Source organism: Nerophis ophidion, linkage group LG02, assembly GCF_033978795.1.
Source record: "Nerophis ophidion isolate RoL-2023_Sa linkage group LG02, RoL_Noph_v1.0, whole genome shotgun sequence".
Classification (NCBI taxonomy): domain Eukaryota; kingdom Metazoa; phylum Chordata; class Actinopteri; order Syngnathiformes; family Syngnathidae; genus Nerophis; species Nerophis ophidion.
The window spans coordinates 35,203,996-35,230,616 of record NC_084612.1 but is presented as its reverse complement, the minus strand read 5'-3'; the positions used below and the strand labels follow the sequence as shown (position 1 = coordinate 35,230,616).

General features: G+C 41.8%; 2 protein-coding genes across 5 annotated transcripts in view; one reads left to right on the top strand and one right to left on the bottom strand.

Annotated features, from left to right (window-relative positions):
- The window catches only part of LOC133540049 (cytochrome b5), a 14,114-nt gene extending 12,424 nt beyond the window's left edge, over window positions 1-1,690 (bottom strand). The window contains exons 1-2 of the mRNA XM_061882528.1: window positions 1,260-1,690; window positions 246-374 (exon numbers count right to left, since the gene is read on the bottom strand). Of these exons, the coding sequence (XP_061738512.1) occupies window positions 246-374; window positions 1,260-1,445 (315 nt within the window). The 5' untranslated portion in view covers window positions 1,446-1,690. The remainder of the gene's footprint in view (window positions 1-245; window positions 375-1,259) is intronic.
- A 2,404-nt stretch (window positions 1,691-4,094) lies between these two features.
- dhx38 (DEAH (Asp-Glu-Ala-His) box polypeptide 38) overlaps window positions 4,095-26,621 on the top strand; it is a 47,256-nt gene continuing 24,729 nt past the window's right edge. Inside the window, exons 1-6 of one of the 4 annotated variants that reach the window (XM_061882509.1) lie at window positions 4,095-4,350; window positions 18,866-19,197; window positions 20,585-20,757; window positions 20,854-20,991; window positions 21,110-21,263; window positions 24,870-24,988. In XM_061882509.1, the coding sequence (XP_061738493.1) occupies window positions 18,869-19,197; window positions 20,585-20,757; window positions 20,854-20,991; window positions 21,110-21,263; window positions 24,870-24,988 (913 nt within the window). In that variant the 5' untranslated portion in view covers window positions 4,095-4,350; window positions 18,866-18,868. Of the gene's footprint in view, window positions 4,351-5,373; window positions 5,524-6,164; window positions 6,354-18,865; window positions 19,198-20,584; window positions 20,758-20,853; window positions 20,992-21,109; window positions 21,264-24,869; window positions 24,989-26,621 lie in introns of those variants that run through there. The other 3 variants (XM_061882517.1, XM_061882503.1, XM_061882496.1) reach the window with 3 other exon arrangements.

Genomic DNA, 26,621 nt, shown 5'->3' with positions numbered 1-26,621 from the left:
AACATCCATTTTTGAATGACAGTTTCAAAATGGCATTAATACGATTTTGCTGCGGTTGTACTTTACATAATATTATTTAGCGCAAATAAATTCCACCAAAACAATGGAAAAATTATTAGAAACCTCCCTAGACATTGTAAGTCTGATCACAATGATTTCATGTTTCGATAACACAAAGAAAATTATTTGTCTTGTATTGTAACAGAAAACAGGGACTTTTACAGTTACAAGATGTTTGATCCTACCATATGAAGCTCCCCAATGTAGAACTGTTGCAGCATCTCTCTGGCATCTGTAGAGTGACCCACATCCTCAAAGCTCTCTGTTGCATCTGAACCTGCCTGCTCCAACAATACTTCTTCACCCCCTGGATGCTGCGAAATAGAATAGGACCTCAAGTCAGCAAATGTTAAAGGATTGGTTTGCAACCACTGTTAATCAAGTAACTATAGTGTGCAGGTCTACATGTGAAACGGATTGGATTCAAAAGACAGTTTCTGAGTAATTCACACAGCAAATAAAAATGCATGTGCAACTGCATTACAATGTTGTTGTGCTAAAATAATACACGTTTCTGCAATAAAAATCTACCAATTTGTTAAGATTTTCTTCACAGTGTGTGTTCGTCGGCTAGCAGGCAGTCAGACACCATTCAATAACTCGAAATATTGTAGACAATTTACATTATTAAATTACAGCCTGCATTAGACAGATTAAAGGTGCATTTCAATAACTCAAAATATTGTGGATAAATATACGTTATTGCCGTAGTACAATTCAAATGTGAACCTCATTGTCACTGACCCAGAGCACTTGCAGGATAATATATATTTTAATAATGCATTTATTAATAATTTTGATGAATAGAACATGCAGCCAACAAAAACTGCTAAATGAAAAAATAAAGAAATTGGTAAACTACTCCTGTGGCACTTTGCAAAAAACTGCAAATGCTTCCTTGATGCTAAAACTAATTACTTCTTGCAAGATATTGCAATTTATTTATCTAAACCCGTACACCCACTACTAAAAAGTGTTTGAAAGGAAACGCAAACAACAAAATATGACATTGTCCGCGCATGCGTAGTTTGGACTCCACGGCCATTGCACGTCATGTGATGACGCGCACGACCATCGGCTAATTCCAGGAAGTAGCCTTAGCCGACATTATGAAACCCAGTTCTCGCAACAAAAACTTAAAACATAATAGCGCAGATGTTATAATAGCAATTTAATCAAACTGAAAAGCTGTGCCTTACCTCTTCAAGGAAACTGGTGATGTCATATACTTTATCGTGGATGATGAGCCATGTGTCATGGCTCAAGTTATGGATTCTAATATCTTCTAACGTGTAATACTTGACATCATCTTCTAACGACTTGGATTTTTCTTCAACACTAGAGTCAATCGCCGGTCTCTCGTCGGCGTTATTTCCCTCGCTCATTTTAATATTGTTGCAAAGAACACAGTTGTAGCAACTGCACCAAGTCAAAGTAAGCTAGTTGTCGAGACAAGTCCACGCCACGAGTTACGCGCAAGAGCATGTGCAGCGTTACAAGTCGTACATGTAACTGAATAAACATCCACAGGAGACGGAGTAACACCCAGAACCTGGCCCGAAGCCCTGCAATATCAGCAGATAAGGCGCCCGACCAATGGCAACGACGCTACTTGACGAGCATGCGCAGCAACAACAGCTAGCCAATCAAATGATAGCTGTCATAACAAATTTCTTCCCCCCTACAACCCCCCCCCCCCATTTACTTCCGGGGTCATGATTAATACAGACGTTTTGTTAACGCTATATTATAAAAATATAACGCTATATTATAAAAATAAAGACGTTTTGTTAATGCTATATTATAACAAAAAATAAAAAATAATTTACAAACACAAACTATGGGATGACGCATTTACTTCCGGGGTCACGTTTCCTCTTATGTCATCCCATAGCTTGTGTTTGTAAATTGTTTTTAAATTTTTTTTACAATATAGCGTTAAAAAAAACGTCTGTATTTTTATAATATAGTGTTATATTTTTATAATATAGCGTTAGCGTTAACAAAACGTCTGTATTAATCATGACACCGGAAGTAAATGGGGGGGAGGGACTTTGTAGGGAGAAGAAATTTGGCGTGACATGGCCTTTAAGGGCGAGCCAATCAAAATCAACTACTTGATGACCAAATTCCTTACAATCCTGAACCTTGCGCTGTCTTTGCGCATATGTCATTTGTCAAGGTAATGTTGTAAGCACAATACCATCCATCCATCCATTTTCTACCGCTTATTCCCTTTCGGGGTCGCGGGGGGCGCTGGCGCCTATCTCAGCTACAATCGGGCGGAAGGCAGGGTACACCCTGGACAATACCAATGGTGCGCAATTTGCAAAATGCGCAACTGCATTTTGCAAATTTAATGTCAAATCAAATCAAATCAAATCAAATGTTTATTGGATTCATCATCCACGACAGAACTACTGACTAAACTACTACCACAACTTGGTTTACTATTTATAAAATATAATAATGTAGGGTTACCTGGAACTTAAAATAGGCCACCCGGCCTGAATCCACACTTGGTAGTACTTTAGTCAGTAGTTTAGTCGTGGATGTACACTGGGGTCACCAACCTTTTTGAAACCAAGAGCTACTTCTTGGGTACTGATCAATGCGAAGGGCTACCAGTTTGATACACACTTAAATAAATTGCCAGAAATAGCCAATTTGCTCAATTTACCTTTAATAAATAAATCTATATATATATATTAAAAAATGGGTAATTTTGTCTGTCATTCCGTCGTACATTTTTTTTCGTCTTACGGAAGTTTTTTTTGTAGAGAATAAATGATGAAAAAAACACTTATTGAACGGTTTAAAAGAGGAGAAACACGAAAAAAATAAAATTAAATTTTGAAATATAGTTTATCTTCAATTTTGACTCTTTAAAATTCAAAATTCAACCGAAAAAAATGAAGAGAAAAACTAGCTAATTTGAATCTTTTTGAAAAAATTAAAAATAAGTATATGGAACATCATTAGTAATTTTCCTGATTAAGATTCATTTTAGAATTTTGATGACATGTTTTAAAATGGTAAAAATCAACTTTGAAATAAGATTTAAATTCGATTCTACAGTTTTTTTTAGATTTGCCAGAATAATTTTTGGGAATTTTAATCATAATAAGTTTGACGAAATATTTCACAAATATTATTTGTCAAAAAAACAGAAGCTAAAATGAAGAATTAAATTCAAATGTATTTATTATTCTTTACAATAAAAAAAATCAAATTACTTTAACATTGATTGAAATTGTCAGGAAAGAAAAGGAACGATTTTAAAATGTAAAAAGGTATATGTGTTTGAAAATCCTAAAATCATTTTTAAGGTTGTACTTTTTCTCTGAAATTGTCTTTCTGAAAGTTATAAGAAGCAAAGTAAAAACATAAAGTAATTTATTTAAACAAGTGAAGACCAAGTCTTTAAAATATTTTCTTGGATTGTCAAATTCTATTTGAGTTTTGTCTCCCTTAGAATTAAAAATGTCGAGCAAAGCGAGACCAGCTTGTTAGTAAATAAATACAATTTGAAAAATAGAGGCAGCACACTGGTAAGTGCTGCTATTTGAGCTATTTGTCAAACAGGCCAGCGGGCGACTCATCTGGTCCTTAAGGGCGACCTGGTGCCCGCGGGCACCGCTTTGGTGACCCCTGCTGTATAGTGCTGAATCCAATAAACATTGGATTTGATTTGATTTGACATTAAATTTGCAAAATGCGGTTGCACATTTTGCAAATTGCCAACCAATGGTAGTGTGCTTACAATTACACAGCAAGCATAAACTCGGAATTTACGTTTTCACTTCCATTAATTAAAGATGTGTTAGTAATTCCATAGTGCAATACTTAGAACAAAACAATATTTTTTAAAAGTGCCGAAATTATGTGTCGTCGTTGGCCATTTACACCTCAAATACATTTTCTGATAGTTTTCTCTTTTCATGCCAATGTTATTTTAACAGCTTGAAGTCATTTTTTGTCAGCGTTTATTTAAATAAAGGTAATTTCTCCCTTATGCCAATGCCACCTGCGTTGCATTCTGGGATAGCAATGGCGACTCTCTCGGCTGTAAACATTCGTTGAGTGTACGAATATACTCTAAAACATTGTGTTGGGTAATAGCCACGGGTTACAGTATTACTGCGTGTTTTTGTTTGTAAAATGATATTAGCTCTTTCAAAGTGAGAGTTTTTAGTGTTGATCTTGAAATCAATACACGTTGGACAGCTTGCTGCGTTGCCTTGTCAGGATTGTAGCTAACCTGCTAACAAACTCCACTCTTTTTTTGAGGTAAGTGTTATGTTTGGTCGCTGTTATAACTTTAACATTAGTAAAACTATGTTTTGGGAAGAGACACAATTCCTACTTTGACCCACCAAAACTAGACAACTACCGTGTATGTGTGAACTCTGTTAGTAATGATCATAACAAACGGTTTACCGCCAAACGATTCTACATTTAATCTGAGGCATCGAGAATAAATTAAATGTTTAGTATATTTTGTAAGTGAATAACATAGCTTCCGGGTTTTAATCAAATTGGAATTGTTGCATACATGATATATTTTACATATTAAAACCACTTTTGAGCTAATAACTGTTTTGGAATTACTGATAGTATTACGGGCAGTAAGAAGGTCCCTGGCTTGATTCCTGGGATCAGGGGTTTTTCTGTTTGGAGTTCGCATGTTGTTATGTTGGGTGTGTAGTAATAACCAACACGCGGTACTTTCCCGTCAGCATCTTTATTTTCCGTACCTGTATTTTTCTCCATTACATTCTTCTTCTCTCCTCACCTCAGCATCCCTCCGTCCGACTCATTACGCCACCTAGAGGCTGTACAATGTAACTGAAACAACTAGGCCTACTGAAACCCACTACTACCCACCACGTAGTCTGATAGTTTATTTATCCATGATGAAATATTAACATTGCAACAACATGCCAATACGGCCTTTTTAGTTTACTAGATTGCAATTTTAAATTTCCCGGGAGTTTCTTCTTGAAAACGTCGCGTAATGATGACGTGTACGCGTGACATCACGGACTGTTACGAAATATGAGCGCCGCACACACACACACAGCTAAAAGTAGTCTGCTTTAACGGCATAATTACACAGTATTTTGGAGATCTGTGTTGCTGAATCTTTTGCAATTTGTTCAATTAATATTGGAGAAGTCAAAGTAGAAAGATGGAGTTGGGAAGCTTTAGCCATTAGCCACACAAACACACGGTGATTCCTTGTTTAAAATTCCCGGAGGGGAAACTTTACTATGGATCATAGCGGTCAAGCGAACATGGATCCCAACCGAATGTCAACCAGCAAGTTTCGGTGAGAAAATTGTGGTAAAAAGTCGCTTCTTACCGGAGATCAGCTGAGCTTGCGCCGTCTATAAAGCTGCCGTCGACTTCCCTGAGACACTGGCGTCAAGACACCCGTGGACACACACCTCTGACTATCAGGTACTGTTAAACTCACTAAAACACTAGCATCACAATAGAAAGATAAGGGATTTCACAGAATTATTCTAGTAAATGTCTCTAAAAACATATGAATCCGTCTCAATGCAATCACGTTTTTATTTTAAATTTTTTTCTAGTCCGTCGCTATCAATATCCTCAAACACAAATCTTTCATCCTCGCTCAAATTAATGGGGAAATTGTCGTTTTCTCGGTCCGAATAGCTGTTTTCGTTAGAGGCTCCCATTAAAATCAATGTGAATATGTGAGGAGCCATCAACATGTGACATAATCGTCTGCGACTTCCGGTAGAGACAGGGATTTTCTCCAGTTGCGAACTTTATCGTGGATGTTCTCTACTAAATCCTTTCAGCAAAAATATGGCAATATCGCGAAATGATCGATTATGACACATAGAATGGAACTGCTGTCCCCGTTTAAATAAGAAAATCTCATTTCAGTAGGCCTTTAATTGCATAATTACACAATATTTTGGAGATCTGTGTTGCTGAATCTTTTGCAATTTGTTCAATTAATATTGGAGAAGTCAAAGTACAAAGATGGAGTTGGGAAGCTTTAGCCTTTAGCCACACAAACACATGGTGATTCCTTGTTTAAAATTCCCGGAGGTGAAACTTTACTATGGGCCAGATTGGTCATGCGAACATGGATCCCAACCGAATGTCAACCAGCAGGTTTCGGTGAGAAAATTGTGGTAAAAAGTCGCTTCTTACCGGAGAGCAGCTGTGCTTGCGCCGTTTATAAAGCTGCCGTCGACTTCCCTGAGGCACTGGCGTCAAGACACCCGTGGACACACACCTCCGACTATCAGGTACTGTTAAACTCACTAAAAACTAGCAATACAATAGAAAGATAAGGGATTTCCCAGAATTATCCTAGTATGTGTCTCTAAAAACATATGAATCCGTCTCAATGCAATTGCGTTTTTTTTTTTCTAGTCCGTCGCTATCAATATCCTCAAACACGAATCTTTCATCCTCGCTCAAATTAATGGAGAAATTGTCGTTTTCTCGGTCCGAATAGCTGTTTTTGTTAGAGGCTCCCATTAAAATCAATGTGAATATGTGAGGAGCCATCAACATGTGACATAATCGTCTGCGACTTCCGGTAAAGGCAGGGCTTTTCTCCAGTTGCGAACTTCATCGTGGATGTTCTCTACTAAATCCTTTCAGCAAAAATATGGCAATATCGCAAAATTATCAAGCATGACACATAGAATGTACCTGCTATCCCCGTTTAAATAAGAAAATCTAATTTCAGTAGGCCTTTAACCGCATAATTACACAGTATTTTGGAGATCTGCGTTGCTGAATCTTTTGCAGTTTGTTCAATTAATATTGGGGAAGTCAAAGTAGAAAGATGGAGTTGGGAAGCTTTAGCCTTTAGCCACACAAACACACAGTGACTCCTTGTTTAAAATTCCCGGAGGTGAAACTTTACTATGGATCAGAGCGGTCATGCGAACATGGATCCCGACCGAATGTCAACCACATCTCCGACTATCAGGTACTGTTAAACTCCCTAAAACACTAGCAACACAATAGAAATATAAGGGGTTTCCCAGAATTATCCTAGTAAATGTGTCTAAAAACATCTGAATCCGTCCCAATTCAATCGCGTTTTTTTTCCTTCTTTTTTTTTTATAGTCCGTTGCTATCAATATCCTCAAACACAAATCTTTCATCCTCGCTTAAATTAATGGGGAAATTGTCGTTTTCTCGGTCCAAATAGCTCTTTTTGTTGGAGGCTCCCATTAAAAACAATGTGAGGCTGTGAGGAGCCATCAACGGGTGACATCATCGTCTGCGACTTCCGGTAAATGTAGGGCTTTTCTGTTAGCGACCAAAAGTTGCAAACTTTATCGTCGATGTTCTCTACTAAATCCTTTCAGCAAAAATATGGCAATATCGCAAAATGATCAAGTATGACACATAGAATGGACCTGCTATCCCCGTTTAAATAAGAAAATCTAATTTCTGTAGGCCTTTAACTCAATGCAGTAGTGAACACAACATCTCCCCCTTTCAATAAAAGCGAATACCTTCATAACAAAACTTACAATTGCTTTTGTAATTGGATTCAAGTAACACCATGCCTATAATATTTTGAAAGTAATACAATGAGAACCCATCAACCATTACAGCAGCATTTAACCGTATGTAAACTGCATAACAAACATTTTCATGCATGCATTATTTTCTTTTCTTTAACAACTAGCAACATGCATGTTTATGCAACTTCTTTACTCCACGACATAGTCCTTAGTCCAGTTAGGTGGTTGCCTACCCCTCTCAGGTCTACTGTTCACATTTGTCTCATGTTCAAGTTTAGTCTGTACAGTGTCATTGTCTATAGTGGTCAGTTGTGGTAGTACAGAAAGGTGTGATGCATTCCAGACTCCTCCATCATCCAACAGGTAGGTGTATAGGCTTTTCTTCCGCACCACAGTTCTTGGCTTTGTGAACTTTTGTTCTCCTTTCTTTACCTTCTATGGCTCACGAATCTTGACCTGATCACCAGGGTTGAAGGATGTCTTCTTTGCACTCCTCTTCCTGTCGGTGTACTGTTTTGCGTATTCCTGTATCTTTTTAACTCGTTCACACACCGCATTCTCGTTTACGTGGACAGGAATCATATCCATGATTTGGGGTTGGGTTCTCATTTGTCTTCCATGAAGCAGCTGTGAGGGGCTCACTCCAGTTGTTGAATGTGGAGTAACTCTGTAATCCATAAGAAAGGACCTTGTGATTGGCTTCCAGGTTGTCCCTTGTATAGAAGCAGTCTGGAGGCAGTCTTTGAGCTCTCTGTTAAACCTCTCAACTTCTCCATTTGCACGGGGATAATATAGAGATAATTTCAGGTGCACAATTCCTCTTTGTTTTAGGAAATTTTCGAATTCAGCTGATGTGAACTGAGTACCATTGTCACTCACTAACTCTTTTGGATTACCTTCCCGTGAAAAGGTTGCTATGAGGAACTGGATGATTGTTGCAGTATCAATCTGTGCCACAAAAGCTACTTCCGGCCATTCACTGAAGTAGTCCACAAGCGTTACAGCATATATGCAGTCTCTTGGTGCGGATTCAAATGGACTAACGATGTCGATTGACACTTTTTCCCATGCGGCATCAGGTAAAGGCACAGGTTGGAGTGGAACGTTGTAGGTAGTAACTGACTTGTCATTTTGTCGACATGTAGTACAGTCTTTGTTGAGTGATTCAACTTGTGAGTCCATTTTAGGCCACCAGTATAGTTCTCTGAGGCGTTGATTTGTTCTGACAATGCCCTGATGAGTCTCATGTGCAATGTCTATAAGCGTTTTCTGTAGTGACCCCGGAGCCACGAGACGGTGAGTGCCTCTGACCACGTAGTCCTCCAAAATTGCCAGTTTGTCACGTATCAGGTAATATGGCTGTAGGTCATGGTCAAGCACTTTTTTTTGTCCTGGCCAAGGCTTTTGTAGTTGTGCGCGAAGTTTGGTTAGCACAGGGCCCAAGTTACTCTCCGCTTTGAAGTCCGCTTGAATGTCGTCCAGTATTGTTGCGATCTCAGTCTCAGTATAATCCCGCAAGAAGTGGTAGTTTGGATAAGCAGTCGGCGATGCTGTTCAGTGTTCCAGCTCTGTACTGGACCTCATAGTCAAACTCCATTAAGCTAGCAGACCACCGGGCAACTCGAAGTCCAGCTCGATTATTTCTCTTGGTAGTCAAGAGTGTAGTTAGAGCTTGATGGTCAGTCCGTAACAGGAACTTCCTTCCCCAGAGCCACACACGCCACTTTTCAGCAGCCCAGACGCATGCGAGAGCCTCTTCTTCAACTATCGAGTACTTTCTTTCAGCATCTGATAAACTGCGGAAGGCAAAAGCGATTGTGTCTTCCTCTCCTGCCTCGTTCACCTGTGTCAAAACAGCTCCAAGTCCATAATCAGAAGCTTCAGTTGAGACCACTGTTGGTTTGTTTGGGTAAAACAGTGTCAGTGCTGGGCTGTTGACAACCATGTTTTTGACTTGATCAAAGCTCTTTTGTGCTGCATCGTTCCACTTGTATATCGTATTCTTCCGCAACAGAGCTCTCATTGGCTCGACCAGGCTGACGTAGTTAGGTATACATTTGCTATACCATGCACTTAAACCCAGGAATGAGCGCAGGGTGGCTGCATCGGTAGGACCAGGTGCATTCAGGATTGCAGTCACAAGGCCATCGCTTGGCTGTAAGCCTTCAGGTGAGAGTCTTTGGCCCAGGAATGTCAGTGTCGTGCGATTGAAGAGACATTTTTCCTTTTTGAGCTGCAGACCCGCTTTCTGAATATGGTTCATTACACCTTTCAGGTTAACATCATGTTCTTCCTGTGAGGGCCCATAGATTATGACATCATCTCGGTAACACTTAACCCCCTTTGATCCACTGAGTATTTTTGTCATCATTTTCTGGAATGCTGCAGGAGCTGAACTTAGTCCATAAGGAACTCTGAGGTATCTGTACAATCCTTAATGTGTAATGAAAGTAGTGAGACCTCTGTTCTCCTCATACAGTTCCAGTTGATGGTAGGCACTTTTCAGATCCAAGGTAGAGTACATCTTTGACCCACGCAGCTCAGCTAGTACGTCATCAAATCAGTGGTAATGGATGGCTGCCAGGGACCACTGCCTTGTTAGGTTCCCTCATATCCACACACATGCAGATTTTCCCATTCTTCCTCGGAGTGACTACAATAGGGGAAATCCATTTGGTTGAATCAACTCCCTCTATGATTCCCTGCTTTTCCAGTTCAGTCAGCTCTGCCGTGACGGTATCACGTACTGAAAGCGGCAGGCGTCTGAGTTTTTGTTGCACTGGTTTAACATTTGTGCGTATCTGCACCTTATGTACAAAACCTTTGGCATGTCCAATGTCCAAAGTGGTTGTAGTTTTCAGGGAGCTTAGGTAACTGTGAAATCATGGCACAGTCCATTATTGGTTCCACCAACTTTCCTCCTTTAATCTCTATGTTGAGGTCTTCCCATATATCTAGCCCAATGAGGGGTGTACCGGACTTTACAATGTTGAAAAATCCAGTTGCAGTCCTCTGTTGGTATGTTACTGTCGCTTTAAGACGTCCAACAACTTTTAGGTTCTGTCTTGAGTATGTCAACAGTTTTACTGTAGGTGGGCTTAGTTTACTTGTGCTGAAGTTTTCTCTGTACAGTTTTTCGGGTAGTGTTGAAACAGCAGATCCTGTGTCAACTAACATGTCACTTGTATGTGTACTTGTAGGTGATGTAGCCAGAGTGAAAGTTCCAATTAGTTTTCCTTGCATATCAGTCTTCTTGCCAACATTGAGGACAGTCACTTCAGGCAAACTCACTTCATTGACTGATTTAGCAGAGTATTTGCACACTCTGGAATAGTGGCCTATCTTCCCACATGTTTTGCATTTAAGTTCTTTAGCTGGGCATGACTGATCATTAGCAAGGTGATCAGCAGAGCCACATCCGTAACATTGTTGAATGGCATCATTCCGTTTTCCCCTTTTGTGCTTATACTTGTCTTTGGGGTGTCCTGCCTTCTTATTTCCCTGTCTGTAGACTGCAGAGACTAGCTTCGTTTTACTCTCAGTGAACGATTTTGCATCAACAACGGCAATTTCGATTCGTCTGGCTAGTGTAAGTGCCTTGTCAAGATTTAGCTCGGGTTCCAACAACAGTCTTTCACGTATACGAGGCCCACACGTTTTCTCCACTATCTGATCACGTATCATTTCATTTTCCATTGCACTGAAATTGCACGTTTTCACTAGCTAACGCAGCGCTGCCACATAATGATCCGTTGACTCACCCATAGCTTGAGCGCGCTGCCGAAATCGGTACCTCTCCGACACCACGTTGACTTTCGGGGTGAATAATGTTTGCAAAGCTAGTAAGCTACCACTGTAGGTATCCTCAGTAAGCGGCAAGGTATCGTACAACCTTTGTCCTTCTGTTCACAGACAGTGAATCAGCTAGGCTCTTCTCCTCCCTGCGGAAAATTCTTGACCTTCGATTGCTAGCAGGTAGTTGTCGAATAGCTTCCTCCAATCCTCGAACGTAATCTTCGGTTCTCCCGGGCACTCCAGAAACGCAGAGGGCGGTTGTAAACCGAGTAAAGCCATTCTTCTATTTCTTTATCCTCGTCGTCACTCGTTATGTTGGGTGTGTAGTAATAACCAACACGTGTTACTTCCCCGTCAGCATCTTTATTTTCCGTACCTGTATTTTCCTCCATTACATTCCTTTTCTCTCCACACCTCTCAGCATCCCTCAGTCAGACTCACTACGCCACCTAGAGGCTGTACAATGTAACTGAAACAACTGTATGATTAACTCAATGCAGTAGTGATGGCGTGGGTTCTCTCCAGGTAACCCGGCTTCCTTCCACCTCCAAAGACATAGGGATAAATAGGCTGATTGGCAACACTTAAGGCCCCGTTTACACTTAAAGTGTATCCAGGGTAAATTCCACCTAGCCTTATCCGTGTCCACACACAACAATGCGACCGTTTAAAACTCCCTCCCCCTACGTCAAATACGCAACACGACCTAATAGCATGCGCGGAAAATACGCATGTCATAGTTACCTCTAGTGTTGCTTCGTGTGCAAGTTCTTAAATGTAAGTTATCTGAACAATATCCAGTGTTGTGGTATTTCAGTTAAATGGAATCCAGTGGGCTCTCTGGCCATATTGTAGTGAATCACACCTGAGCCATCATAAATTAATCAAATCTTTATTTGACACGTAAACAATGTGATAACTTATATTTTAAATCAATCAAAGTAGGGATGTATATATTTGGTCAGGACACTCTTCACCTTTATTGTCCATTTGTTTTTTCGGTGACTTTATATCAGGGGTCTCGAACTCAATTTACCTGGGAGCTACTGGATGTAAAGTCTGGGTGAGACTGGGCCGCAAGAAAATATTAAAAAACACAATCTTTTTAAATGTCTTTATTTTTATTTTCAACACAAAATCAAATCAAAATATAATTGAACAAAATGAGAATTAAGTAATGTGAGGCAATGCAAATTAAACAACAATAATAATAATAATTGTCCGGGGGCATAAAGCCCCCTGGTAGGGTCTCCCAAGGCAAACAGGTTCTAGGTGAGGGATCAGACAAAGAGCAGCTCGAAGACCTTTATGAAGAAGAAACATCATGGACCCAGATTTCCCTCGCCCGGACGCGGGTCACCGGGGCCCCCCTCTGGAGCCAGGCCCGGAGGTGGGGCACGATGGCGAGCGCCTGGTGGCCGGGCCTGTTCCCATGGGGCCCGGCCGGGCACAGCCCGAAGAGGCAACGTGGGTCCCCCCTCCAATGGGCTCACCACCCATAGCAGGGGCCATAGAGGTCGGGTGCATTGTGAGCTGGGCGACAGCCGAAGGCAGGGCACTTGGCGGTCCGATCCTCGGCTACAGAAGCTAGCTCTTGGGACGTGGAACGTCACGTCACTGGGGGGGAAAGAGCCTGAGCTAGTGCGCGAAGTCGAGAAATTCCGGCTGGATATAGTCGGACTCACTTCGACGCACAGCAAGGGCTCTGGAACCACTTCTCTCGAGAGGGATTGGACCCTCTTCCACTCTGGCGTTGCCGGCAGTGAGAGGCGACGGGCTGGGGTGGCAATTCTTGTTTCCCCCCGGCTCAAAGCCTGTACGTTGGAGTTCAACCCGGTGGACGAAAGGGTAGCCTCCCTCCGCCTTCGGGTGGGGGGACGGGTCCTGACTGTTGTTTGTGCTTATGCACCAAACAGCAGTTCAGAGTACCCACCCTTTTTGGGAACGCTCGAGGGAGTACTGGAAAGTGCTCCCCCGGGTGATTCCCTTGTCCTACTGGGAGACTTCAACGCTCACGTTGGCAACGACAGTGACACCTGGAGAGGCGTGATTGGGAAGAATGGCCGCCCGGATCTGAACCCGAGTGGTGTTTTGTTATTGGACTTTTGTGCTCGTCACAGTTTGTCCATAACAAACACCATGTTCAAACATAAGGGTGTCCATATGTGCACTTGGCACCAGGACACCCTAGGCCGCAGTTCCATGATCGACTTTGTAGTTGTGTCATCGGATTTGCGGCCTCATGTTATGGACACTCGGGTGAAGAGAGGGGCGGAGCTTTCTACCGATCACCACCTGGTGGTGAGTTGGCTGCGATGGTGGGGGAGGATGCCGGACAGACCTGGGAGGCCCAAACGCATTGTGAGGGTCTGCTGGGAACGTCTGGCAGAGTCTCCTGTCAGACAAAGTTTCAATTCCCACCTCCGGAAGAACTTTGAACATGTCACGAGGGAGGTGCTGGACATTGAGTCCGAGTGGACCATGTTCCGCACCTCTATTGTCGAGGCGGCAGATCGGAGCTGTGGCCGCAAGGTAGTTGGTGCCTGTCGGGGCGGCAATCCTAAAACCCCTTGGTGGACACCAGCGGTGAGGGATGCCGTCAAGCTGAAGAAGGAGTCCTATCGGGTCCTTTTGGCTCATAGGACTCCGGAGGCAGTGGACAGATACCGACAGGCCAAGCGGTGTGCAGCTTCAGCGGTCGCGGAGGCAAAAACTCGGACATGGGAAGAGTTCGGGGAAGCCATGGAAAACGACTTCCGGACGGCTTCGAAGCGATTCTGGACCACCGTCCGCCGCCTCAGGAAGGGGAAGCAGTGCACTATCAACACCGTGTATGGTGCGGATGGTGTTCTGCTGACCTCGACTGCGGATGTTGTGGATAGGTGGAAGGAATACTTCGAAGACCTCCTCAATCCCACCAACACGTCTTCCTATGAGGAAGCAGTGCTTGGGGAATCTGTGGTGGTCTCTCCTATTTCTGGGGCTGAGGTCGCTGAGGTAGTTAAAAAGCTCCTCGGTGGCAAGGCCCCAGGGGTGGACGAGAACCGCCCGGAGTTCCTTAAGGCTCTGGATGCTGTGGGGCTGTCTTGGTTGACAAGACTTTGCAGCATCGCGTGGACATCGGGGGCGGTACCTCTGGATTGGCAGACCGGGGTGGTGGTTCCTCTCTTTAAGAAGGGGGACCGGAGGGTGTGTTCCAACTATCGTGGGATCACACTCCTCAGCCTTCCCGGTAAGGTTTATTCAGGTGTACTGGAGAGGAGGCTACGTCGGATAGTCGAACCTCGGATTCAGGAGGAACAGTGTGGTTTTCGTCCTGGTCGTGGAACTGTGGACCAGCTCTATACTCTCGGCAGGGTTCTTGAGGGTGCATGGGAGTTTGCCCAACCAGTCTACATGTGCTTTGTGGACTTGGAGAAGGCATTCGACCGTGTCCCTCGGGAAGTCCTGTGGGGAGTGCTCAGAGAGTATGGGGTATCGGACTGTCTTATTGTGGCGGTCCGTTCCCTGTACGATCAGTGCCAGAGCTTGGTCCGCATTGCCGGCAGTAAGTCGAACACATTTCCAGTGAGGGTTGGACTCCGCCAAGGCTGTCCTTTGTCACCGATTCTGTTCATAACTTTTATGGACAGAATTTCTAGGCGCAGTCAAGGCGTTGAGGGGTTCCGGTTTGGTAACCGCAGGATTAGGTCTCTGCTTTTTGCAGATGATGTGGTCCTGATGGCTTCATCTGACCGGGATCTTCAGCTCTCGCTGGATCGTTTCGCAGCCGAGTGTGAAGCGACCGGAATGAGAATCAGCACCTCCAAGTCCGAGTCCATGGTTCTCGCCCGGAAAAGGGTGGAGTGCCATCTCCGGGTTGGGGAGGAGACCCTGCCCCAAGTGGAGGAGTTCAAGTACCTAGGAGTCTTGTTCACGAGTGAGGGAAGAGTGGATCGTGAGATCGACAGGCGGATCGGTGCGGCGTCTTCAGTAATGCGGACGTTGTACCGGTCCGTTGTGGTGAAGAAGGAGCTGAGCCGGAAGGTAAAGCTCTCAATTTACCGGTCGATCTACGTTCCCATCCTCACCTATGGTCATGAGCTTTGGGTCATGACCGAAAGGATAAGATCACGGGTACAAGCGGCCGAAATGAGTTTCCTCCGCCGTGTGGCGGGGCTCTCCCTTAGAGATAGGGTGAGAAGCTCTGCCATCCGGGAGGGACTCAAAGTAAAGCCGCTGCTCCTTCACATCGAGAGGAGCCAGATGAGGTGGTTCGGGCATCTGGTCAGGATGCCACCCGAACGCCTCCCTAGGGAGGTGTTTAGGGCACGTCCAACCGGTAGGAGGCCACGGGGAAGACCCAGGACACGTTGGGAAGACTATGTCTCCCGGCTGGCCTGGGAACGCCTCGGGATCCCCCGGGAAGAGCTAGACGAAGTGGCTGGGGAGAGGGAAGTCTGGGTTTCCCTGCTTAGGCTGTTGCCCCCGCGACCCGACCTCGGATAAGCGGAAGATGATGGATGGATGGATGGACAACTGTTTGAATTAGTCCAAGTTATCGGAGACTATTATTACTAACAGACAGGTGTCGCGGTGTGACTGCAGCCAGGCACGTAAGAAAACCCTTATCTCCATGGCGACGTTTCTGTCGCTTTCACTCATTTTCCGCTTTTCCACTACCGCAGGGGTAGGCAACCCAGAATGTTGAAAGAGCCACTTTGGGCCCAAATAACAAAAATCGTCTGTGTCTGCAGCCAACGGGAGGGGGTGGAGTTTACAGTTATGGTAGCACAATTAGCCCCGAACAGGCTAACATCACGACTAACGTGTTACACGTCCGAATTGCACAGCGACTCTCTGTCGGAGTATCAGCGCTGGGGTCCAGTGCACCACAGTTTTGTATTGTCGCTCCGTCGTTCAGCGGAGAACTTCGAAGCTACTGGCCTAATCATCTCCCCGGCCCAGACTGTTTACAGCGGCGCCAGGGGAGGGAGCGAGAGAGAGACACACACAGTGACAGAGAGAGAGAGAGAGAGCAGGCGGGCGAGGGAGGAAGTGTGCGTGCGGGTGTAGTGGAAAACCAGCAAACGTTTTTCCGCTTGCATCATGCAAGTCATGTCAATGTTCGGCCATTGAGAGCCACATACCACACCCTGATTGGTAGATTCCTTATGCTCCGCACATAAAGCTGTCAAACGCCATTCATATAAAACTTGCAGGCCGCATTAACATTAAACTTTCATATTAAGGTGGGGGCCGCAAAATAACGTCTCCGGCCGCGTGTCTGAGACCCCTGCTTTATATACTCCGGACCGAGATGTTGATTCCGCGACATACATGGCTGACAATAACTGATCCAATCTGCTTTACCAGTCCAAATGCATTCGCTGATTTCTGTAGTCTACACCCGACGGCCAGGTAGTACAAAGCAAACGCTACCTTTTTTGTCACATCCACGGGAGCTCCCATTCTCGTTGACTCTCCTTCGAAAAATGGACAAAGTTTTTCGCTAAGTAGAATCACAGTTGACCTGGACATTCCAAAGTTCTCTTGCTGTCTGAAAAGTGTTGTATCTGAAATAGCTGCAATCGCTTTTTCTTAAAGGCCTACTGAAATGATATTTTCTTATTTAAACGGGGATAGCAGGTCCATTCTATGTGTCATACATGATCATTTCGCGATATTGCCATATTTTTGCTGAAAGGATTTAGTAGAGAACATCCACGATAAAGTTCGCAACTTTCGGTGCTAAGTCAAAAGCCCTGCATCTACTGGAAGTCGCAGACGATGACGTCGCAAGTGTGGGGGCTCCTCACATATTCACATTGTTAATAATGGGAGCCTCCAACAAAAAGTGCTATTCGGACCGTGAAAACGACAATTTCCCCATTAATTTGAGTGAGGATGAAAGATTCGTGTTTGAGGATATTTATAGCATCGGACTAGATAAAAATAAAAAAAAAAACACGATTGAGACGGATTCCGATGTTTTTAGACACATTTAATGGGATAATTCTGGGAAATCCATTATCTTTCTATCGTGTTGCTAGTGTTTTAGTGAGTTAAATAGTACCTGATAGTCGGAAGGGTGTCTCCACGGGTGTGTTGACGCGCAGTGTCTCAGGGGAGTCGACGGCAACTATGGGCGACACAAGCTCAGCTTTTCTCCGGTAAGAAGCGACTTTTTAACCACAATTTTCTCACCGAAACCTGCTGGTTGACATTCCGTCTTGATTCATGTTGGCTTGACCGCGCTCTGATCCATAGTAACGTTTCACCTCCAGGAATTTTAAACAAGGAATCACTGTGTGTTTGTGTGGCTAAAGGCTAAAGCTTCCCAACTCCATCTTTCTACTGTGACTTCTCCAATATTAATGGAACAATTTGCAAAAGATTCAGCAACACAGATCTCCAAAATACTGTGTAATTATGCCGTTTAAGCAGACGACATTTAATTGTGTGTGTGTGCAGCGCTCATACGTCCTAAAAACCTGTGACGTCTTGCGTACACGTCATCATTACATGACGTTTCCAGGACGAAACTCCCGAGAAATTTAAAATTGTAATTTAGTAAACCATAAAGGCCGTATTGGTATGTGTTGCAATGTTAATATTTCATCATTGATATATAAACTATCAGACTGCGTGGTGGGTAGTAGTGGGTTTCAGTAGGCCTTTAAGGTATTCATGTGTGATTGCCACAAGGGTCTGTACAGACGGAAGGAGAAACACGGGCATGTCTGGATGACTCGTCTTCATATTTCCAGTGGTTAGCGCCACGTTATAAAACCGCTTTATTATGAAGCTGGCTGTGGCACGTACCTTCTGATGTCACTTCCTGTGTGGGGCGCGGTCTTTCTGTCGTCACTTCCTATCCGAACTCAGTTTGTAAATTATCAATGAGTCCATACAAAGCTGAGAGCCAGAAATTTAAGATACACATAGCGCACTTACCCGTGTAAAAAATTGTCCAAGGAAGCGGACCTTAAATGATAGATTAGTGTGGCTGAAACGAGGCTTAGGCTAAATAATTATGTTTAAGTGGTTATCCGGCCTAGTGTAGACATAGCCTTAGTGTGTGAATGCATGTCTGTCTATCTGTGTTGGCCCCTTTGATAGGCTGGCGACTTGTCAAGGCCCAGGGTGTACGCTGCCTTCCACCCAAGTGCGACCCCAAGAGGGAAAAGCGGTTGAAAATGGATGGATGACATTATTGTGATTTAGTCCCTACTTCCCACTTAGTGATGGTGTGAATGTGGGTGGGAAAGGTCTCGACATGTGCTCAATAATGACTGGCACAAACATTGTTGATAATGAATCAATAATGCAGTGTTCATTTTTATCATTACCATTCATTGTTGGTTGTCTAAAAAAAAACAACACACAATTATATTGTCTCATGGCCATCTCTGTTTAGAGGTTTAAACCTTGCCCTATAAAAGGGCATAGGGTATTTTACTTTTTAAAAATATTTTCCCATTTCTTTCCCACAGACAATGAATGACGATGAGTCCATGCACCGACTGGAAGGGAGTGATCCCAAAGCAGAGCTTGGGGGACTGATAGTCAAGAAGAAGAGTGCTGCTGCAGAAAACCATGTTTTTCGGGCACCTACACCTCGAACCTCTCTGCTGGGTTTGGATCTGCTGGCAGCTCAGAAACGGAAAGAACGAGAGAGTAAAGAACAGAATGAAGGCTGTGGCGAGGACAGGGATAGAAAAAAATCAAAGGTGTCTTCATACAAAGATTGGGAGGAAAATAAAAGTGACTCTGGGTCAGATGATGATGAAGATGATGAAAAGAACTCACAAGATAAAAAAGAGAAGTAAGTAATTTATAGTTAGTACATAGAGACATATTTTTCTGTGTCTGTACTAAGGTTGTACAGTATGCCGGTAGATATAAAGTACCGCCATGCCAAATAATTGAAATCGGTATTATATTGCCTTTGAAAAATACTGGTACCGCAACCCCGAACCTGACAAGCAGTAGGAAATGGACAGATGGATGGTACCGTGCTTTCATCCAAATGCCGCTGTGGAGCGGTGACTACAGAGCCAAGGTGCACAATGTTGAGTGTGTCAAAACACACCCACAAAGGGCATACAAGCAATAACAAATTGGAAAGGAAGAATGGCAAAAAAATACTTTTCTATTTGTTAATTAAGGAAGTGCGTGAAGCAAAATATGAAGGTTTTGGACTCCAAAACAAATGATAAAAGTGACACTTTTAACAGGGAGGTGTGGCGCTTTTAACACTAGAAGACCCTGGATTTTAAGCTCCGCTTTTGAGTCAGACTGACTAGGCCGTCGATTCGTTACAACCTAATTACTTTATTATTAGTTTTGCAGGACACAACCGGAACCGTTCATCATAATGCGCAGTGCACACGACCTCTCTTTCTCTTTACCCGCCAACTCACTCACTGACGTCACTCAGGCAACACGATGCCATTCTCACAAACACACATACGCTACTCTCACAAAGTAACCAGCTCCTTTGTTGTGCACATGTAGATCCGTAGACCCGTACACGGCTGCTTGGCTTGATTCCAAATATTAGTGGTGTTAAGACTGCCCAATATGCGTAAACTGATGCCCGATTGTAGCTGAGATAAGCGCCCCCCGCGACCCCAAAAGGGAATAAGCGGTAGAAAATGGATGGATGGATGATGCAGGTGAAATGACAGAATTTTGTAACAAATTGCTAAAATTAATGCTTTATCTTTAACAAATGTGTAATTTACCTGATACAAGGCTTATGTGTACATTTATCCATAGTTTTGTCTAGTGTTTACTAATACTTGTACTTTTCTTAAAGCACAGACCAGTAGTGGCAACCATAAATCATGAAGCATTTAATATAATGTCAATAAAGCTTTTTATTCTATTCTAACCTAATACTTGATTATGGCAGACTATGTGTAATGTGGAAAATTGTTCTTTGAGTGCAACAAGAAAAGCCCAATGTTTTTGATACCTTTTGATTTATATCTGAACTTTGTAAAATTGTTATTTGAGTGTAATAGGAAATATATGTTTATTGTGTTGTAGGATTTTCCTTTAGAATAAAGTCAATATTGACATTTTTCATAGTTCCCTTTATTTGGAAAAGTATCAATACACATTTTTGTACCATTACCGGAATTGGGACAACCCAAGTCTGTACCATTTGACAGTATCTGTACTATCTATAACTTTCTGCGTATCAGTAGGAAGTACCGTATGAGCGGCTCAGAGACACCTTCCAGTCCTGGAGGAGTCAGTGATGAATTCCGGCGCCGACACCAGCAAAGAGAAAAAGACAGACGTGAGCACGGCGTCTTCATCTCCTCTAAAGAGGACAGGAATAGAGATAAGGGCAAAGATCGAAAGAGTGAAAGAGGTAATTCTGAATATCTCAGATTTGTAATGCTTCGTAGTAGTCATATTTTGAATCTTGGTTGTCAATGTAGTTTATGGTAACTGCCTTTTTCGATAGATGCACGAGAAGTTAGTTCCGGCAGCCACTCACACCGCAGTGAGAGGAGTGAGCGATCACAGAGAGATGGCTGGTCAGACCGCATCAGCCGGGGGAGCAGGCGGGATGATCCCCCGACCCCACAACAACGCCCCAGAGGTAATATTGTCAAGTAGGCTAATCGGTTCATTCACACAATTATTTAATGACATCTCTCCAGACTTCTCTCCATTTTCACTGGTTGAATAGCCCGTCATTGTTGTTTTTTGTTACATAGATGGTTGCACTCCTTCACGCTCTAACTGGGAAGAGGATGATAGTGGTTATGCCAGTTCACGGCATTCCCAATGGGAGTCTCCTTCTCCTGCTCCTTCTGCAAGAGACTCAGAGCGCAATCGCCTGACTGGCAGAGAGAGCGAAAGAAGAGACCGGTAAAATTTTTTATCAAAATATGTGTTTTTTGAAATAATTTTCATTGTTTATATGTTTGATATAGGGCTGCACGGTTAAACAATTTTAAAATCATATGCGGAATATGTAATTATGATGTTAAAAATAAGAACATTGTTAATTCGATGTTCATGTTTTGCTCCTCCAAGCGAAGATACTCCTTCCTCCGAGAGCGTTCTCCACTCCAGTCTGCATAAATACAGTCACGTTTACACACACTTTTAAAGAACATAATGTCATGGCTGTCTTGCGTTTCCAATTATTTCTACAACTCTTATTGTTTTGTGATAGAGTGATTGGAGCGCCTACTTGTGGTTCACAAAAAACATTAATGAAGTTTGGTTCTTTTATGAATTTATTATAGGTCTACAATTGGCCCTAGTGTGTGAATGTGAGTGTGAATGTTGTCTGTCTGTCTGTGTTGGCCCTGCGATGAGGTGGCGACTTGTCCAGGGTGTACCCCGCCTTCCGCCCGATTGTAGCTGAGATAGGCGCCAGCGCCCCCCGCAACCCCGGAAGGGAATAAGCGGTAGGAAATGGATGGATGGATGGGATGGATGAAAATGTGACCAAATATGCTGAGTCAAAAGAATACATACAGCAATGTTAATATTTGGTTACATGTCCCTTGGCAAGTTTCACTGCAATAAGGCGTTGTTGGTAGCCATTAAGCTTCTGGCAATATTCTGGTTGAATTATCGACCACTCCCCTTGACAAAATTGGTGTGGTTCAGCTAAATTTGTTGGTTTTCTAAAATGGACTTGTTTCTTCAGCATTTGGGAAGGCCATTGTAAAACCAGAGAATAGATAGCAGAAGGGCTCTGTTGAGCCAATTTGAGACTTTAACATTATATTTAGCAAGGAGAGGTATTTATTAACAGTGTAGGAAGAGTGAAAGAGGATTGTGTATAGAGGTGAATTTGTGTCTTTGTTAGGAAAACTTTTTTTTTCCACACTGAGTTTATGAAACTGATTTTTTTGCGTTTGAACTTTGTGAACTGAAATGGTTTACATTTAATTATTCAAAATATTTAATTGAAAATCATTTCCAGTGTTTTAAAGTTCAGTGTAAAAAAATCAATGTAAAAAAATAATTGTCGAACAATTCTCTGCTTCAAAATGCAAGACTGACTTCCAGTAAATTAAGACAGAAGCAATCGATCCTGTCTCAGATCCAGCCAATGAGGTGTCAAGTTTGAAGTCACGTGACACGGGTCTTGCAAAACTGCATTAAAAAACCAGCTAACTGGGCTATCTTGTCATAATAAAACCTAAGTAACATTTCAACGCGGCCTGCTGGATATTTTCAAACTATAAAAATGATTCCAATGGTTTGTACATTTGAGTGACATGAATTGATTAACATGGACCCCACCCCGACTTTAACAAATTGAAAAACCTATTCGGGTGTTACCATTTAGTGGTGTATTGTGCGGAATATGTACTTTACTGTGCAATCCACTAACACAAGTTTCAATCAATCAATCAAACATAGGAGGCTCTGGCAATGAACAGAGTGGGGCAGAGTAGGCGGGGCCCGTTTTCAGAGCAAAAAGCCTGATAGCAATTGTCAAAGGGAGGCAGAATTTGACAGCAAAGTTTGGCAGAACAGTGATATATTGAACATGTGTATATTTTTTACCCTTTGTGTTTATGTTTCACCATGTTTGTTGCTCTTGCACGGTTATAAAAGATGTCGATCAAAGAGGTGGTCTGCAGGAGACCGAGAGCATATTCTCAATATATAGTGTTTTATTGTTAATCATTTGTAATGTAAATCCCACATTGTATATTTTCATATACATTCTGACTGTCATATAATTCAGTAAAATAACTAAAGTTTATTTTGTTTTTGAGATAGTCTGTTTAGTTTTTTACTGAAAAAGACACTCAAATGTACATAAAAATTCAGAATGTGGGATTTAAAATATTAACTATGAACAATAAAACAGTAAATATATAAAATATATGAGCGTTGCTCCTCTACTGCGGACCACCCGACATCTTTTATAATCAAGCAAGAGCAACAAACATGGCAAAAAATAAAGGCAAAAGGATTAAAAAAACATCCATATATTCGATATAATATCACTGTTCCTATGGTCACCGTAATGTGTTGTAACTTGTTCATCTATTAATGACCAAACTTTATCTTGAGAACAACAAGCTTATATGCCCAAACAATTATTCCTCCCTCTTTGAATGCATCCAAATACTTGTCTTCTTACGTTTACCTGAACATCATTACCCAGCACCATCTGCTGGTCACATTGTGTATCACAGTCAGTTTAGCTGCATATCATGACGTAATATGTTACTCAAAAGTGTAGATTTTAACCATTGGAATCATTTCTATAGTTAGAAAATACCCATACAAAACGAAATGTTAATCATATTGTATTATGCCAAGGTAGCCCTGCCAACTGCCTTTTTTTATGCTGTTCTGCAAGGCCCGTGTCTCTTGACTTCAAACTTGACACTTCATTAGCTTGTTCTGAGACTTGCTCGATTGCTTTAGTCTTGATTTGCCAGAAGTGCGTTTTGCTTTCTGAAGCATCAAAATTTTCAGCAGAAATTTTTTTTACACTGAAATTTCTCACACTGAATTTTTATATATACAATTTTTTTTGCAGTGAATTTTTATACACTGAAATTTCAAAAACTGAATTTAATTTCAATGTAATTGACAGCATAATTTGATGTAAATAAAATTAATTTAACACAATTCAAACGCAAAAAATTCAGTTACATAAATTCAGTGCCAAAAAAGCTTTTGTAATAAAAAACACTAATTAACTTCCATAAGTGTGTCTTACGTCATGAAAGCGGGCACAAAAGGCGATCCATTCGCAGTGTCAGCTGAGATCCTGTTCCTCTGAAATCCCAGAGAGCATGAATATAACTGTGTGGAATGGAATGAGTGTTGCTTTTGTCAGTAAGGCAGAAACAGCCACTTCATGCAACACATGAACCTTTTTTTCAACTCTGCAGGAGTCTCGCTGTAATGCCGCTAGTACTTTTGTATGTACTTCTGACTTTTTACCACTAAGTCTTCTGAGTAATGTAGTTTTTCTACATGTAACAACACACAGAAAACCTCCAGGGGCAACCTAACCTTTCATCACTTTCATAAGTGTTAAGGAATTGAAGACACAACTTAGATAGACTCTTCGGTCAAGTGGCAACACTTTTTAAATATATTTAACCACTGTTGTTCAAAGTGTGGCGATGGGGCCTTATGTGGAACCCACCTTTTGAAGTGACCCATAACACTTTTTAAAAAAAATAGACAAAAAAACTATCCAAAATACAAAAATATAGAGCAAAAGGGCAAAGTGTAATGAGAAAAACCTCATAATCAAAAATCAAGCATTCAGAGTAAAAAAAAAGATTTTATTTTTGGCCCAAAATCGTGCAGTCTGAGTTAAAAAAAAAAGTGTTTTATTTTTTTTTTGGCTGTGTTGATGCATATTCTGAAATTGGGTGTATCACTTTATTTATTGAAATTATCTGCACTCTCATGTAAATGTAATTTGGCAATATTCCCTTAAGCTAATGCACTATTGTCTCTGTTGCTCTGACTTAGGTCAGTGAGAGGCCGTTATCCTGATGACACACCGCTGCCCACTCCATCCTACAAGTACAACGAGTGGGCCAATGACAGGAAGCATTTAGGCTCCACCCCTCGTTTATCTCAAGGAAAAGGTACTGTCACTGTTATTTCCCTTGGCTGAACAGCACTGAGAGGGCGGGGCAGGATAGAGACTACCCACAGTAACATTTCACAAACTTTCAGAAAAAGAAAGAACAGAAGACTTTAAATTAGTTCTCAGTCTAAACAAAGATGTCATTGAATTACTGCGATTACTTCTCCACATCGCTCCTCAATATGCCATACAGAGAGTAGGTGAGCATTTTTAAACATGTAGAGACAGAAAGGATGCCATATTTAGTTACTTAAAGGGACTGTTTGACACTTGTTTAAAGTTAAATTTTTCCACAACAAAATTTATAATAAAATATATAACAATAACAGCACTAGCTTGAATATGTTATCATTAGTGGTTCAGGAGAAAATATTTAATAGGTAAATGTCTATTTTTATGACAATCAGAAAGTTAAGCTTGGTGAAACACTTACGCACAGATCAAATTGAATTTTGGCTTTAATTAGTATGGAGGTTAATTTGTGTCTATTAGAAAGCGTTTTGGTTTTTTTACACTGAATTTATTGAACTATATTTTTGTGTCTGTATTTTGTGAGCTGCATTTTTTTTTTTGCCTCAAATTGTGCTGACAATTGCATTGAAAAGAAAAAGTGTATGAAAAAAATCAGTGCTGAAAAATGTGCTGCTTCAAAAAGCAAGGCTCACTTAAGGTAAATTAACACAGGTTTGAAGTCATGTAACACAAGTCTTACAAAACAGCATAAACAAGGCAGCTAACTGGGCTACCTGGGCATAACACAACATAATTAACATTTCAATGCAGCCCGCTGAATATTTTCAAACTATAGGAATTATTTCAATGGAGAGAATCTGCACTTTTGAATGACATAGAATGAAGCTCTGCCTCATGCAGACCAGGCACGAACAGAGCTTGTTTACAGAGCAAAAAGGCCTGATAGCAAGTGTCAGACAAAGGCAGATTTTTACAATAAAGTTCTGCAGAACAGTCATATTTTTACAAATAAGTGGATGTTTTTTACCCGTGGCATTTGTTTCGCCATGTACTTTGTTGTTCTTGCCCGATTATAAAAGATGTCGATTTCTTGCTTTTTGAAGCAGCAAATTGTTCAGCACGGAATTTTTTTTTAAAGTGAATTTTTAGACACTAAATTTTAAAACACAGAATGGTTTTTAATGAAATTGTTAGCTGTTTGATGAAAAACAATTCACTTCACGAAATTCAAACGCAAAAATTTCAGTAAAATAAATTCAATGTCCAAAAAGGTTTTGCAATGAAAACACAAATTAACCTCAATAATTAGCTTTAATTTGCCACCACCCACACAAGATATTTTAGTTTATGAAAGGATTAAAAAACTGATGCAATGGGGTCACCATGTAGAGTTCGAACAGTTAAGCGAGTCCATAAATCACTCCAAACACCGTTGTTGCGCAGTGGCCTGGTACTGTTTTTCAATGCGTATGCGTATCCTGAAAGTTTGTACTCGGAGAAAGCGGGTCACAATGACCGAACGCTAGCCCCCTCCAAAATTTGTATCATTCATTCATTCATTTTTCACTACAAACACAAAATAACAACTGCTCAGATCCTTCATCAAGGCAAGAAAAAAACTCAACCCAATGGGAACAACGAGAAACCTTGAAAGGGAC